Source organism: Phascolarctos cinereus, unplaced genomic scaffold (assembly GCF_003287225.1).
Source record: "Phascolarctos cinereus isolate Bilbo 61053 unplaced genomic scaffold, phaCin_HiC Scaffold_4;HRSCAF=312, whole genome shotgun sequence".
NCBI classification, from domain to species: domain Eukaryota; kingdom Metazoa; phylum Chordata; class Mammalia; order Diprotodontia; family Phascolarctidae; genus Phascolarctos; species Phascolarctos cinereus.
Window position 1 is genome coordinate 665,618,695 of NW_027555847.1, and position 17,457 is coordinate 665,636,151.

The window sequence follows — 17,457 nt, forward strand, 5'->3', positions numbered from 1 at the left end:
ATTTGTTCCTTCCTTCCTTCCTTCCTTCCAAAGGCAGCCCCGATTTTCCCAAAGGCTTCATTCAGTCTCTTATTGCTCACTAATACACTCCCAGTCACTCTTCCTTCCCAAATTCTGAGTTCTCCCAACCGCAGATGAGCTTGCCTGGCTCCCACTTCTATCTAAAAGTTCTAGAGCTAGAGATCTAGGGATATGATGGGGACACCTAGGGGCGCCATAGTGCACAGAGCCTGAAGTCAGCAAAACCTGAATTCAAATTGTCTCCAACACTTAACAGCAGTGGGATCCTGGGAAAGTCACTTAACCTCTGCTTGCCTCAATTTCCCCATTTGTACAATGGGAACAATAACAGCGCCTCCCTCCCAGAGTTGTGTCAGGATCAAACGTGATAGTATTTGTAAAGTGCTTAGCATAGTGTCAGGCACGTAGTAGGCGCTATATAAATCTTAAACTATTCATCATCATCATAATTGTTGTTTCTATTATTATTATTATTATTATATGACCTGGAGGTTGCTGAAAAATTACAAAAATAGTTTAAAATCTTTTCTCTTTGTTCTGAGCCCCTGCTCTGCTTTAGGAAACCCTCCCAGGACAGATACACTTCATTCCTAGGACTTAGACAATTCACATTTTAATGACTATGTGACTCATTCAATAGAAAGGCAGCTGTAGAAAAGTCAGAGATCACCTGCTGATCTTCCTGCCCTCCATTCCTTCTCAGCCAGAGGGAGAGGAGGGGAAAGGGAAGAGGAAAGGAGCCAGCATTTATTAAGCACCTGCTGTGTGCGAGGCTCTGTGCCACTTTACCAATATGATCTCATTTGATCTTCACAACAGCTCTGGGAAGTAGGTGTTATTATTATCTCCATCTTACAGTTGAGGAAACTGAAGTAGGCAGAAATTAAATAACTTATCTAGGGTCGCACAGCTAGTAGTATCTGAGGCTAGATTTGAACTCAGGCCTTCCTGAATCTAGGAAGTGATCTAAGGAGTTTGGAGAGGGTTCAGGGAAAGGATATGGGTTTGAAATTTACTGGGATCAGCTTGGCAACCAGCCAGAGAAACAGAGGAGGAGAAGCATTGGAGGCTGGCACCACATTCTGCTGGTCCCACCTCCAGATCCTAGGCCCAGCCACCAGAGCTTTCCAGGATTTGTCCTAGATCAATCATCTTCTGCTCTGGGCCAGCTCAGCCTCCAGTGGGAGCCCCTAAGTCCCTAGTCTCTTGAAGGTACTCTAGCTCCTGGTTTCGTGGAAAGCATAATATGGAATCACAGACCTGGGCCTTTCCTTTCCCAGCTCTAGGAAGGAATTCACATGGAATGGGGGATCCACGTATCTTTCTCCAGGTGATGTCAGTGAACTCAGACCAGAGGGAAGGAAAAGAATGAGCTCATGGGAGTATAGGCGAAAATCTCTTACTTAGCTTCATCCTTGTATATGACTACGGATGTTGAGTGAATACCATTACTAATACTGCCAGGCTCTCCACTTGGTGGATTAGAAAGCACTTTTCTCAAAATGGCTCCATGAGGGAAGTAGTCTATCTTATACTCATAACACCTCAAGGATCCCTGATTTAAAAGGTTTGTGTGTTCCCTCCAGACTACTATTCACACTTCCCTTCACACCTCAGTACAGGTGTGCTGGGAAGGTTTGGACGGTACTTTACTGCAGATAAGACAATACATTATCTTGCCTGATGTCGATTTATGGATAGCAGAATAGTATTTATTCACAAAATAAAAATTTGCCTATACTAATATCCAACACATCAGACTTTGATCTTGCAAAGGACAAAGGTGTGCTAATACACCTGACATTCCTACTAGTGGGGAGGCTGAGACTGGTGGATGGCTTGAGCTCAAGAGTTCTGAGCTTCCATAGGTTGGGATAGCAGGGTGCCCATGCTAAGCCAGGGCCACCAGGATGCCAAAGGAAGGGCAAACTCCCTCATATTGGAAAAAGAGAGGAGTTAAAGCGTCTGGGCCAATCATTATCGGGATCAGATCCATAAGTGACCAATGCACTTCCGGCCTGGACAAGCAAAGGAAATCCAGTCTCAAAAACCAAAACAAAACAAATGCTCAGTTGCTCTTATTGAAAGAAACTATGCAGTCCAGTCTTCTTTTTCATAGTGTTACAAACAAACTTAATACACTGCAACTCTACGTAGCAAATAATACTGTGCCAGGGATAAAACAAGTTTGAGAACCTCTGCCTCAGTAGACATTGTCTTGAGTTGTTGTGAATAAAAAGAAAATTACCTCCTTCTAAGCCTCTTCACATCAACTGTTACCAGTCCGCACCTGTAACCTTCCCAACGGTCCAAACCTTCCAGAACTTGGACTATGCAGGCACAGACTTGGAGTGCTCAGGGACAACTCCATGCCATAATGAGGACTTTAATTAAAAATTAAAATGAAGTCCTTAGGTGCAGGACTACTTTAGTGTAGAGCCATTTTGCAAATGTGGAAACTGAGGTTTAGAAAGGTGTCAAACAGGTCCAATACAATCACCTGACTGGGGGAAGGGAGTGGGCCCACTCTCATAACCTGAGAATACCTTTTAAAATTGAGTTTCTGTTAGTCTGTAGAAGAGGAGGCTTTGGAAAGGGGTGGAGTATAGCTGCTTCTTGTCTTTGAGTATTTCTTTGAAGGGTTCTCACGTAGAAGAGACAATTTACGATGTGAGGATCATTTGAGCACCACCCCCAGTACTCAAAGAGGGCCACAACCTGGACTAACCAGTCAGAAAAGGCACCCCGGTTGGCATAACAGACATGCTGTGTGTGCTCTCTGGGTGAATCTGAAGCTCTCCTTCTGGGTTTAGCTGACTGAGAACATTCTTCTGACAAGGACCAGGCCTACCAGACATTTCCCTTATCATATTATTTTATGACTCTCCTTTATTAAAGACACTATCTTGAATAATGGTACGCTTCTTTCCTTACTGTTTATGAGCACTGTTAGGTTATGTTTGTGATAGAAGAAACCCAGACATCCTGGCATCCTCCTGGAACTATAATTTCAGTTGACACTCTGGCACCTCTCTTATCTTACTGCTTTATGGATTCTGTCCTATGAAGACATGCCTGGTTTTTCCGGGTTATGGCTGACACATATGGAGACTATAATATTGTCTGACGAAGGAATCGTGAGTCAGCAAGGAAGGGGGGTGGTTTGCTGTGCATAAAAGCCCCCTTCAAAATATCATTTCTTTGTGTTCAGAATTATTCTGACCTCTCATGCATGCATTGGTTCTCTGGCTTAAAGAAAATAAATAGCACATATGCAACTTGATTCTGTTTGTTTCTTTTAGACCAAACCTCTTTAAGGTTGACAAATGGGTGGAAGTGAAGTTGGAGAGATAGATTTTTAGCAATTGCCCAGAAGATATTCCTACAAAAGTGATGACTTGTCAGCAATATGGTAGATTCGTATGCAGTTATGGGGTAGACTAAATGTCTTCTCACTTCTGGAATTCTCTTATCACCTTGAATTTGGTGTGAGGGAGGGGTCAAGCGGAACAGTTTTGGGAAGGGAAATGATGTATAAAGTATTATGCCATAGGCTATCGTTGGATGTTTATGGTTCCAGTGCAGAAAAAAAAATCTAACAGCTGCTCTGTCATTCATAATAATAATAATTGGTGTTTACAGAATGCTTTTCAACAACTTATAGAAGTGGAGGTATTGGGGGGGGTGGAGGTGGAAACCTGTGATTTCACCTGTATAGGTACTTTCCAGTGTGGACACTCTCTGCTGATACCTTCAACTCCTTTATAACTAATAGTCTTAGAGAACTGCTTGATGAGTTAAGAAGTGACTTGCCCAGGAGCACACAGTCTGGGTGTGTCAGGTAGGACTTAAACCCAGGTTGTTCCAACTCTGAGACTGTCCTTACACCACCCTAGGTATTCTTATCATCATCTCTATTTTACAGATAAGGAAACCAGTGAGGATAAGCCCTAGTTGCACACATTTGATCAAATGGGAAAACCTATCTCCACTTTAGTGGGAGATTCATTTTTCAGATGTGGAAGCTAAGGTTCAGGAAGTTGTCAAACAGCCTCAATCTAATTCTCTTGACTCCAAATTCAGCAACGTTATAGCAATCTCCTAAAGAATATCAAATATGAGGGGCAGTTAGATGGTGCAGTGGATAGAGGACTGGCTTTGAAGTCAGGAGGACCTGAGTTCAAATGTGGCCTCAGACCAAACACTTGACATTTACTAGCTGTGTGACCCTGGGCATGTCACTTAACCACAATTACCTAAAAAAAAAAAATTAAATAGGAGAAGGGAGTGAAGATAAAGGGATTCCTTTTTTTTTTTCCCCGTTTGGCTTTTTGGTGAGGCAATCGGCGTTAAGTGACTTGCCGGGCTCATACAGCTAGTAAATCTCAACTGTGTAAGGTCGAATTCGAACTCATGTCCTCCTGACTCCAAGGCCAGAGCTCTACCTACTACGCCCCCTAGATGCCCATGACTTTACAAATTTTAAAGCGCTATATAAATGCCGTTATTTTAAGAGTCAAGGGTGACATTTGAACCCAGGTCTTCCTAACCGGAGAGCTAGAACGCAAGCCACTCTGCCACGCATGCCCACTGCTCACCTTGGACCCCCCTTCCCCTCGCCTAGATTTAAACGTCCAAACAGCCAGGCTGTGCCAGGAATTGAGATGGCTCTCGGCTCCTCGTTTCCCACTCACGTTACTGCGCAGGCGCAGATACCAAAACCCCGCCTCCACGCCCTCCGACACTTCCCCGAGCCTTTCTCTGGGCTCCTGGTTGAGCCCCAGCCATAGAGTTTCCGGCGAAAGCATCCTCAACAAGGAAAACTTTATTGAACCTGAAGGGGTTGGGGGGAGGGGGGCCTCCGGGCCGGGCCGGGCCGCGGCCTGGGAGACGATGTCGGTGAACTACGCGGCCGGGCTCTCGCCTTATGCGGATAAGGGCAAGTGCGGGCTCCCCGAGGTGAGGCCAGGCGGGGCCTGGAGGAACTGGGCCGGGGTCCCCGCCATCCCTCCCCCAGCATGTGGACCGACGTTGGGCCGCCCTGAAGGGCGTCGCTTTGAGCCCAGCCCCCTCCCCCTGCGGCCCTTCCCCCGAGGCAGCCCTCGGAATGGACTGACCGCTTGTCTCCTTTGCACCGACCTCCCACCCTTTCCTGGGCCTCGACGCCCTCCTCCATCTGTATCCTTGGGGGAAGGAGACCCGGGGTGGGGACACCCCATCCTTAGGCTACTCTACACTCCCCCTCATTCTCTATTTCCATATAACACTTTGTGTGGGGGGTGGGGGTGGGCATGAATAGAGAATTGTCATTCTTCTCCCTCCCCCCGCAAAAAAAAAAACCCAAAACCCTAAAACTGCTGGAATTGGAAGGGGAAACTTGGTTTGAATCCAGCCTCAGATGCTTCCTAGCTGGGTCAGACCCTCAGACAGTCAATAAGCATTTATTAAGCGCTTACTATATTCCAGGCACTGTGCTGAGCACTGGGACAAAGCCAAAGACTTTTCCTGCTCCCAAGATGTTCACGTTCCAATGGGCGAAACAACAGGAAAAATGATTAAGAACAAGATATATAAAAAATAATTTGGAGATAAGCAGTTGAAGGAAGGCCCTAGTTTTAATGGGGATTAGGAAAGGCTTCGTGTAGGGATTTTAGCTGGGGCTTGAAGGAAACCAGGACCCTGCCCAGGTCATTTAATGATAACCAGCGTTTATACATCGCTGTAAAGCTTGTAAAGTGCTGTGCATATGTTATTTTATTCTCCCCACAACTCTGGGAGGTAGCAGCTATTACTATTCTGTGCTGTTATTATCCTCATTTTTACAGCCGAGAACATGTAGGCAAACAGAAGTTAAGTATTGCCCTGTCATGCAATTAGAAAGAGTCTGAGGCTGGATTTGAAATGAAGTCTTCCGACTCCAAGTCCAGCATGTTCTTATCCGATGTGCCACCTAACTTAATTTCTCAAAGTCTTAATTTCTTCATCTATAAAATGGAATACTGCTGTTTTATAACATTGTTATGAGGAAAGCATTTTGGAAACCTTAAAGAAATAGCAGGAATATGTTATTATTGTTGTTCTTTTCCCCAAGACAAAACACTTTTAAGTTTGTAGATTCTTTGATGTGTTTCTTCAGCAGGAAGCAATCTCATACTATTAGACTTTGTTTTATTATTCTTTGAACCGATCAATAAGCATTTATCAAGTGCCTTCTATGTGCTAGGCACTATTGTCAAAGAACTTACATTCTGTTGGGGAGGAGGGGAGTGAGGGAGGAGACAACACCTATGTAAACTAAAGCATAGCTAATATGTGGCCGTGGACAAAGATGGTGCTTAATATTTGTTGTTGAATGGGAACTGGCTGGATCAGAAACACCTTAAATAGAACTTGAGCTGGGCCTTTAAAGAGATAGCTGGAGATGGAGATATGTGTGTATACACATATATCTCACATTTGTGTGCATATGTATGTGAATATTTGTGCTTATATGAATGTATGTGTGGACATGTTTATAGTATATGCATCAGAATATGAAGAAAGGTGTTTTGTGGACTAAGAGAGAGAGGTGTGAGTGCCCATCATTTGTCAGAGATAAGGAGGAAACTGCCTTGACTAGATAATAGCAGACTTTAGAACACAGAATGTCATAGTTGAGATATAAAGCATGGAATGTCAGTGCTATAAAGAACCTAAAAAGGGATAGCTGGGTGGCACAGTGGATAGAATACCGGCCCTGGATTTAGGAGGACCTGATTTCAAATTTGCCCTCAGACACATAACACTTGCTAGCTGTGTGACCCTGGGCAAGTCCCTTAACCCCATTGCCAAACCCCTCCCCCCAAAAAGAAAAAAAAAGAACCTAAAACATGGAATGAATCGAAGAATTTAGAAAGTCTCCTTTATAAAACGAAAAGCTGTCATGAGTGTCCAGGTGATTCTCTCTGGCTGGATTTTTACTTCTTTTAAAGACCAGGAGTTAAGATAGTAGCAAGAGGGGGCAGCTAGGTGGCAGCTAGGTGGTGCAGTGGATAGAGCACCGGCCCTGAAGTCAGGAGGACCTGAGTTCAAAGCCAGCCTCAGACCAAACACTTGACACTTCCTAGCTGTGTGACCCTGGGCAAGTCACTTAACCCCAATTGCCTAAGGAAAAAAAAAAGATAGTAGCAAGAGTCCACTAGACATAGAGTCAAAGGACCTGAATTTAAATCTCAGTTCTGCTTTTTACTGCCTTTTTACTACCTGAAACAAGTCATTTAACCTCTCAGTACCCTATTTTCCTTAGCTGCAAATTGAGGAGTTTGGAGGAGACGCAGCTTCAGATCCTATGTCAATCAAAATGTTACCTTCCCTGAATCCCAGTAAATAGTTGTAGGAGGTCTCATAAGCCATCCGATCCACCTGTACTTGGCTAAGAATCTTGATCATTCTAGTCTTTGCTTGAAGACTTCTGGTAAAGTTGAACCCTACTTCCTAATAACAGTAATAGCTAATATTATAAAGGGCATACTTTGTGCCAGGCACTGTGCTAAGTGCTTTACATATAATATCTTGTTTGTATGGAGTGTTCAGGGAGAGCTAGCACCTCTGGGGTGAGGGCTTACCAAACCCTTTTTAGGGCTACTCAGCCGCCTTTGGTATCTACCTCCCACCCAACTCTGACCTATGGCTCCAAGAAGCTGCAGCATTAGCAGCACACCCTGGAAGACGGGCTAAACCAGGTTGAGGGTAACTGACAAGCCTCAAAGTGTTGGTGAGTTAGGGGAGCGCCCACCCCAAATACATGAAGACTTCTCCTACTTTCTGTAAGAAAGAAGTTGTTAACTAGAGTTGAAATCTGCCCTTTTGCGTCTTCCATTTCTTGTTCTTATACTTGTCTTCTGGTTTTAAGCAGAACAAATTCAATCTCTCTTCCACATGCAGTTCTTCAGATACTTGAAGATAGCTATCATGGCCTTCTCTCTTAGGTCTTCTCCAGTCTAACCATCCCGCTTCATCGGATCTTCCCATGGCAAGATCTGGAGGCCCTTTGTTTTCTGGTTGTCCTCTACTAGATGTTGTCCAGCTTATTTTTCTTCCTAAAATCTGATGCCCGGAAGTGAACACAATATTCTAATGTGACTTGACTAGGGTAGGGAATAGTGGGACTATCACCTTATTTTGGACACTGTGCCTCTCAATCTAGGATGAAACCACCTGTATACATGGGGGGGGGCATGCAGCGGCATAAGGCTCGAAGGGGAGGAATGTCAGAACACTGATCTTTTAGTCCACAAACATTCCCAGATCTGTATCACATGAACTGTTTGTCCAGTCATATGTTCTAAACAAATGTGGAGTCCATCTTTCTTTCAAGTTCCAGGTTTACTAAAAATGTCAACTCTGACATGACCACTGGAACTGGACCCGAGATGTGACGGCAGCCAACCCTTCTAGAGCAGAGAAGGAGCTAATGACTGATTAGTTACATAACTTAGATGAGCTCAAATTAGGATCACACGAATTAGATGTTAATCATTCTTCCATCTTCTCTGGTCTTCCCTCTCCCTTACTCCTGAGCTCACATACTTTTCTCTCCAAGGACAATACTCCACTCTCTCTGACACAGCTATCATACCACATCCCTCTGGATGGAAATAAACCAGCTATGTAGTAACTGAAAGGGAAAAAAAAAAAAACCAAACACAAAACTTTAAAATAAAGCTTACTTGAAGTATATTTATGTTCCCTTTGTGGAACACAGTGTCTTGCAAATGGCAAGAGTTTAATAAATATTTGAAAGAGTGATACCAATTTCACTTTTCTTTCAGGAATAAATGTGGTATAGCAGAAGGATCACTGGGTTGTGAGTCAGGAGTGTGTGTGTGTGTGTGTGTGTGTGTGTGTGTGTGTGTGTGTTCTTCATCATACTCTTATTAGCCTTCCTCTTCAGTTGAGGAACCCGAAGCTCAGAAGGGTTAACTGACTTTTATTAGTTGTGTGACCTGGGATACGTAAGTCCCTTCATCCTCCCAGCCTCTAAAATGAAGATAATCATTATAGTACTCTCTGCTACATGGGGATGGTACTTTGTAAACATAAATTGCTATTTGGTCCTGGGCCCAACACATCACTTAGCAATGCTTATTCAAGATACACTTGCTGATTGATTAACTTCCTAGCCAATTGCCTGCCATAATCTGGCATGGGAGTGATACCTTTCCTGAAAGCAGATTGATTGGCATCTCTTTTCTCTTACAGATACCCTAATAGCTTTCTGGTCCTTTTTTTGTCCATAGATCTTCGACTCCCCTGAAGAGCTAGACAGGAAAGTATGGGAGCTGGCACAGATGATTCAGACATCTTCCAATGTGGTGTTTCACACGGGTGCAGGTATCAGCACTTCCTCAGGCATCCCAGACTTCAGGTGAGGGGGAACAGCACTGCCAGGTGGTCACAGTAACCTGGGACTCACTACCTAGGATAAGACCTGAACCCTTTGCCTCTTCCAGATTTATCCTTCTAGCTAAGTAGTCATTGTTGCATGTTCTCGCCATGAGTGATCATTGAATTGATTCCGTGGAAAGAGCTCAGGGTAGGAAGGAGACTGGTGAGGCAGCAGGCTGAAAAGTCAGTCTTTCTTGGTTTTCGTTTGTGTTTTTTTGCAAATCAATCTAAATACGTTTTGCCCTTGCATATGTACTTGTTTCTGGGCCCTACATCTTAGGAAGGACATTGATAAGCTGAGGTGTGTCTAGAGGAGGATGACCAGGCTGGGCAGTGGGAGGGGGGAAGTGAAGAAGATGCCAGGCAAGAACTAGATGAGGAAATTGAGATTGGTCATCCTAAAGGAGAAAGGACTTCAAAGGGACACAATCACTGTCTTCAGGTGTGAGAAGAGCTGTCACGTGGGAGAAAAATCACACTTTTCTGTGCTTGGCCTCAGAGGGCAGAGCTAGAACCAATGGACAGAAGCTACTAGTGTGGTCAGATTTTGTTTCAACATTAAGAAAAACTTCCTAATGAGGAAGAAGTAGACTGGGCTTTCTTAAAAGATAATGAACTACTCATCCCTGGAAATGATTTGAGCAAAGGTTGTAGAACGGCTGTTTGGGAATTCTGCACTGTGGGAATTTGGATGAGATGGCTTCTGAGCTCCCATCTGTCTCTGTGATTTTCTGATTCTCAGGACAATACAATAAGTATCAGAGTTGGGACTTACACGCAAGCTTTCTGACTTCCTGCTCCACCATGGAGGCTCAGATGGGGAAGTGGACTGCTTTTGGCATTAGAATATCTAGATTTAAGTCCTCCTCTGACAGTCACTCTCTGTGGAATACTGGGCAAATCACTTAACTTCAGTTTCCTAATGTGTAAAAAGGAAATAATAATGCTGGCACTATCTACTTCACAGGGTTGTGAGGAATTAATTTTCTACATCTATAGAAAGTTTTTGGATATGGACAGTAAGGAATTTATTTTGCATGACTATAGTGTTTGTTACAAAAAAAAACTGTAGAAAATGCTCAAGAAACGTTTTATGTATAAGATATGAGCAGTGAAGGATCAGCCAGATTTGTCTCTCCTCCCGGAGCTCATAACTGGTCAGGGAAGCTAGATCCACGACCAGGAATTAAGGAGAGGTACAAGTGATAAGTGATCTCTTAGCTGAGCCCTGTTTCCTTTGCTTCCCTCCTTCCTTTTTTCCACTCCAGGGGCCCCCAGGGTGTGTGGACCATGGAGGAGCGGGGCCTAGCACCCAAGTTTGACATAACTTTTGAGAGTGCCCGGCCTTCTAAGACCCACATGGCCCTGCTACAGCTGGAACGAGTGGGCATCCTGAAGTTCCTAGTGAGCCAGAATGTCGATGGGCTGCACGTGCGCTCCGGCTTTCCCAGGTACTTTTTTTTCTGTCCATAAATTTCCGCCGTCCTTTCAACCTATCCCCTCTACGTCATCCCATCTTTGAGCCCTGCAAACAAGAATGCTCTCTTTAGAAGCCAGTGCCAAGGCAAGCCCAGGGTCCAGATCCCTCTCCCTTCTACCTGCATTTCCCCTGAATGTTTGTCAGGGACCCTCTGGCATCTCTCTGACACTCTGTGGCCTCACTCTGTTCTAGTCCTGAGGTCTTTAGGGGAATAAAGACCCCTTCATCATTCATCCAGCCTGGGATAGGAATTCAGGTTTCCTCTTTGAGCTCATATCTTTTGGCTGGGGTTTGAGGGACACGTTTTTTTATTTCAGGCATTATAACTGTCAGTTCTGACCCCCTCAGATACAGTCAGGCCTGAGGTGATTCTTGTTCCACTGAATAGGAATTCAGTGCTATACTTCTGTTAAGTTGGAGTTTGAAATAGCTAAAAGCCTTGTATGAAGGAGGGAGAGGGCTTTGTGTTTGGTTTGTGAGAAGACCCATGAGAAACAAAGTAGAGGGAGTCTGGGGGAAAATTCAGAGTATGTCAGAGCCAGGCTTAAGAGTTAGTATCAGGGGCAGCTAGGTGGTGCAGTAGATAGAGTACCAGCCCTGGATTCAGGAGGACCTGAGTTCAAATACAGCCTCAGACACACAACACTCATTAGCTGTGTGACTCTAGGCAAGTCACTCAATCCCAATTTCCCACCAAAAAAAAAAATCTATTCCTTGGGGCAGCTAGGTGGTGCAGTAGATAGAGCACTGGCTCTGAAGTCAGGAGGATCTGAGTTCAAATTTGGCCTCAGACCAAACATTTGTCACGTTACTAGCTGTATGACCCTGGGCAAGTCACTTAACCCCAATTGCCTGGGGGAAAAAGAAAAGAGAGTTAGTATCAGGATTTCTATGGACAGTGGGCATGCTTGAGAGGGTCACCGCCCCAGACTTCCTTAAGAGGCTGGAATGATGAAGGACCCCTCTCCTTAGAACCACCTATAACAGAGCAGTTCTCAGGCCCTTTGACATCTGAGGGACCTCTCACCCTTGGAAGAATTCTAGTAACAAGTTTTTATATTGTTATAACACTTGTAGCTTTCCATATCCCTTTTCTCAACCCCTGGGAAAAGAAGGAGCAAGGGCTATATATAACTCCTATTTTTTGGACCAGGAAACAGAAACTGAAGGAAAGTGACTTACCCAAGGTCATGGGTCATTGGCAAAGCCCAGACTGTAACCCCAGGGTCTCTGGACTCTCGGTAGTGGAGTACCCTCAACCTGGAAGATTTAGCTCTAAGGTCCCATCCACCACACTTCATCCTTTCCACAGGGACAAACTGGCTGAACTCCATGGGAACATGTTTGTGGAAGAATGTGCCAAGTGTAAGACGTGAGTGCTCCAGCTGCCTGGGGATGGAAGGTGGGAGAAGGGGAGTATGCAGGATTTGCTGAAGAAGCTCTGGGGGAGGAGGGCAAATGAGTTCCATCAGCCCAAGGGCTCCTCGGCTGTGCCTGGCCTACCCCTTCCCTAAGCCATGAGCACAGGCAAGCTTGCAACTTACCGAAGGGTCCAGAGCTAAAAAAGGGATTACATATTAAAGCTATGTAAGGTGGATTGGATTTTCCTAAGGAAGCAGTGTCTAATAGGGTTCCTGATGAAGGGACACACCAATTTTGATAAATATGATAACCATCTTTAATTGGTTAAAGTAATTTGCCCCTCTGCTATCCTCCATAAAGCTTTCTGCAGTGTGAATTATGACTAACAGCAGTACTATCTGAGAATACACACATTAACAAAAATTAGGAGACACAGCAGCAAATAAGGTCATAGTATCATAGCACTAGAGCTAGTAGGGGCTTCCAAGGTCATGTAGTCCAACCTCTTCATTTTACAGAGGAAGAAACTGAAACCCAGGGACACTACAAATAGTTTGGAGTTTAAGGTTTTATTTATTATTTTATTTCTTTCTTTATCCATTTATTTATTTAGAGTGGATCTCCATGTCTTTGCCAGGTCACTCACGGGCCTGATGCCATTCCTGATTAGCCCAGAGACTTTAACCTTCTCCATTTCGCACCTGGGCTGGTTCACCCCTCTTTAGGCATGCTGGTGGCCCTCCAGTCCTGGGGTTTTACCACACTGTTGCCAGTGCGACTCAGAATTCCTGAGCTCAGCTCACCAGCCTGACCCTCAACTGTAGTTATAGGTATTTGACAACACACCTGGCATATTTGTGATTTTAGAGGGCACGAATGAGTTGTGAGATGCATCCTGTAGGGGAAAGTGCCCACCCACATGGGTAAGATTGCAGTTTGCTCAAAAACATAGAAAAGTAAATTTTGTTGGTGGTTAAGTTTATAATATAAAGTTATTTTTTAAAGTAAGGATTATACTAATTAAAGTAATGGGAAACTATAGCCATCACATAAAATTTGATTTATTGAGGCTGTCCTTGAGAGAGGAGCTCTGCCAAGCCCCGGGGCACCTGGAGCTGGAAGGGGATAAGGCTTTACCTGTCAGAGCAGGTCAGGCAGTAGACTGACCAAGTGGTGGACTTGATATCATGGCGATAGCTGGCAAGAGTACTTGCTGTAGGGATGAATGCATCTGAGGGAAATTCGCCATGTTCACTTCCAGATCTACTCCGATCTTCTCTTCCTCTCCTCTTCTCCTTTCTCATTCCCTGACTCTCTTCTTCAGGCAGTATGTACGTGATGTGGTGGTGGGCAGCATGGGTCTCAAGGCAACAGGACGGCTGTGCACCGTGGCAAAGGCCCGAGGCCTCCGGGCCTGCCGGTGAGTGACCCATGACTTTGGGAAGTAGAATTTAGACCTGAAAGGAGTTTCAGAGAACATCTATTGTAGTCATTTCTGCTGTCCTCCTCAGTTTTCTTATCTATAAAATGAGGAGTTGAGTTAGATGCCTGTGAGGTTCCTTCTAGTGTAAGATCTAAGTTCCTGAGTCTATGATTTACTACTCGTGTCATCTCAGCGATGTGATGGCACTTTTCTGTGCTTCAGTTTCCTCATATGTAAAAAAGAATTCATCGTCCTTATACTCCTTGACCTCATGGGGCTTTGGTAAGGAAGTGCTCACCATGCAAAGGGCAACTGTTAGACTGGCCCAGGGTCTGCCGGCTGGGTGGAGGGGGGACAGTCACTTGTCAGAGCCTTTCTAACAGGAACTGGATCTGGAGCTCTGCCAGCCTAACCTGGGGGAGCTACCAGGGTCTCCTCCATTTAATCGGCAAACGTTTACCAAGTGCTGCTGTGTGCCAGGTAGGCACTGTTTGTGTTTCTGGTAAGGCAAAGGCAAAAGGACCTTACATTCTACTTATACTTCATGCCACTGCAGAGGAGAATTACAATGGGAGAGTAAGACTCTTAACTCTTGCGATATGTATGTTAATATTCAAGCAAGTAGGTCAAACTCAAATAGAAACAGATCTCTGTGCTTTGAAAACCACACATTAACATTACCTGTGTTGTATTGTATTTTTATTTATTTTGTTAACATTTTGCAATTACATTTTAATCCATACTCCCTTCCATACCTCTGCTGTTGAACAGTATTGGGAGAGACTGCTCTTATTTGTTGCTCTCACTGCATAATAATGCTAATTGTGTATGCCAGAATAACAATCTAGGATAGGACTATGGTAGTTTAGCCAAGGAAGGGTCCTTAAAGATCATCTAGTGCAGGAGAAGTGACTTGACCAAGGTCATGAATCTAGGCAGTGGTGAAGCGTGAAGTAAAACCAGTAGTTGCAGAAGACAAGTGGCCCAGGTGAGACTCAAACTCAGGTCCTCTGACTACAGATTTTTTCCCACTCTGCTCTGCCCTATCATAAACCGGAGTGACTCCATAGGGAAAGGTGTTTCAGGCCAATTGGTAGACCCCTATTTCCAACAACTCTACTCCAGTGGCTTCTTCCTCGGTGCTCTATTGATTGCTTAAGGTCAAGTAGTTCGTTCTGCCTCTGTTGAGGGTGATTGGCAGCTGCTTTGAGGTGCCCAGTAACTCGGGGATTCCTCTTTGCCCATTGTAGGGGGGAACTGAGGGACACCATCCTGGACTGGGAAGATGCCCTGCCTGACCGAGACCTCAGCCTTGCTGATGAAGCCTGCAAGTATGATAAACTCTGAGTCCTTGGCTCCTTCCTCTTTCGCCTCCTTCCCCTGTCCTTTCTTCTTCTGGGAAGCACCTCTGACCTTTGGGAATGAACAGGGAAGGGGAAAGTCTAGAGCCAGAGAGGTGTTTGGAGGCTTTTGGGTAAAGGGTAAGCTGTATGGCCCCTTTCTCTTCTCGGGTCCAGCTGCCGCAGGCCCTCATCACTTCTTGCAATAGCTGCTGGCGGGTTTCCACCCTCCAGCCCATCCTCCACACAGCTAGCTGTCAGATGGATCTTCCTACAACTCAAGCATGACCATGTCACTCCTTCATCTAGTTAACTCTTGTGGCTTTCTGTTTCCTTCCGGATCAAACACAGAACCCTCTTCTTGGCTCTTGGAGCCCTTTATAACCTGAATCCTTCCTACTTCTTCAGTTTTCTTACTCCCTGTGTCCTCCCTTTTATACCCTGCTGTGACACTGGCTTCCTTTCTGCTCCAGGCATTTTCATTGTCTGTATCTGATGCCTGGAGTTCTCTCCCTCCTCAGCGCTGTCTCTGGGCTTCCCTGGCTTCACACAAGAAGCCTTTGCCAGTCCCCTTAGTGCTAGTTTAACCCCACAGTGATTACCTCCAGTCTGTCCTGTCTGTGCAGAGTTGAGTATCCTGTCTGCAGTCTGTGCAGAGTTGTCACGTTACCTCCTCCATAAGCCTCTCAGCTCCTTTGAGGGCAGGGACCGTCTCTTACCTGTTTTTGTACTTGTGGCACTTAGCACAGCGCTTGGTACGTGGTAGGCGCTGGCTGACTGACTGGAGCCAGAATGCACAGGACTGAGGTCTGGATGGTAAAATACTGATAACTTCACACATTTTTTTCCTATGGCATTTAAAAATTCATAGAATACTCTCCCCACAAAACCGCTTGAAAGGGCCAATATGGGCGTTATTCTCCCATTTAACAGATGAAGAAGCTCAGGCTCAAAAACCCAAGGGGCTGAAAGGAAACACAAAAGCTCTAGCTGGTGTGGGAGTCAGCATTGAGTCCCAGCATCTCGACTCCCAAGTTTTAGCATTCTTTCTCTACACCACGTTGGGTTTGGGGAAGAAGGGAGAGGGAGAATGCAGAGATAAGGGTGTTTTTCAGCCTGGGGGCCTGGGAATGAGGCAGTGCTGGCCTTAGTTATCCTGTGGTCTTACCATTGTGAGGAAAAGGAGGAAAGGCCCAGATCCAAGGGGGCTCAGGGCGCTGAGATATTGAGGTCATCCCGTTTAATTTCCAGGAATGCAGATCTCTCCATCACTCTGGGCACATCGCTGCAGATCCGACCCAGTGGCAACCTGCCTCTGCTCACTAAACGCAAAGGAGGCCGCTTGGTCATAGTCAACCTGCAAGCCACCAAGCATGTGAGTACTTAGCTCCATCCAGTCCACAAGAGGGGCTGGTCCCTGGCCTCAACAGCCTGCTGGGCCTCATCTCTCACCTGGTCAGGTTCCCCTCACTTAGGTCTGCCTCCCCTTTCCTCCCAGGATCGCCAGGCTGACCTTCGAATTCATGGCTACGTCGATGATGTCATGGCCAAGCTCATGAAGCACCTGTGCTTGGAGATCCCTGAGTGGCAGGGGCCCCTTGTGGTGGAACGGGCCCCACCCCTGCTATCCCTCCCAAAACAGGTGAAGGCTGAGCTCCCTACACTGCCAGCCCTGCCTGCAACACCCAAGGCAGAGCCCCCTGCCCAGCACCACAGATCACAGGAAGGTGGCAAACGAGAGCAGCCCCCTGCCCCCCCGGCTGCCCAAGAGGGTGAAGGTGGAGCCTATGCCCAGCTGAACTGACTTGAGACGGCGTGTGGACTCCTTTCTGAGCCCCAGTCACTGTGCAAAGGGGGAGCACGTTCAAGTGATATCTACAGGCCTGTCCAACCCTCAGTCCTGGTGACAGTGTGGCCTAGTAGAGGGAACACTGCACTTAGAGTCAGAGGACTCGGGTTCAGACCCTATTCTGTGTGACTTTGGAAAAGTTATTTCACTCCTTTGGGCGTAATAGTTTCATTATCTGTAAAATGAAGTTGACCTAGCTGATCTTGAGGGATCTTTCTAGCTTCCCATAGGCTGTGATCCTGTGATGGGAATGGGCAAGTCTGGTTGGGTTTTTTACTTTTAAATAAATTTGATTTCCTTTTTCATACTAGAGTTTTTTATATACATTATAAAAATTTCTTTCCCTTCTGTTATTTGTAAAACGACATTCCCAGGCCTTCTGGTTACAGTCCTCTGCCATTCTTTCTTACTATAGCCAGGACCTGTTCTCTCCATTTTGAGCCTAGTAAGCAGGTCACTGGAGTCTGTGGGGCCCTGTGTAACCTGGACTAATTTCCTTCTCTCTGGGCCTCATTTTCCCTTTCTGTAAACCTGAAGTCTTTTCTGCTTCTAAATC

The 17,457-nt window shown here is 45.5% G+C and overlaps 1 protein-coding gene across 1 annotated transcript; it reads left to right on the forward strand.

The window, feature by feature from the left end:
- The first annotated feature begins 4,779 nt into the window (after positions 1-4,779).
- On the forward strand, positions 4,780-17,206 carry SIRT6 (sirtuin 6). Its single transcript, XM_020971430.2, is given in 9 exon segments — positions 4,780-4,980; positions 9,300-9,427; positions 10,716-10,898; positions 12,240-12,299; positions 13,614-13,709; positions 14,963-15,043; positions 16,304-16,427; positions 16,551-16,807; positions 16,809-17,206. Coding segments are annotated over 9 exon segments (1,038 nt in total). The 5' UTR covers positions 4,780-4,914; the 3' UTR covers positions 16,852-17,206.
- The last annotated feature ends 251 nt before the right edge of the window (positions 17,207-17,457 follow it).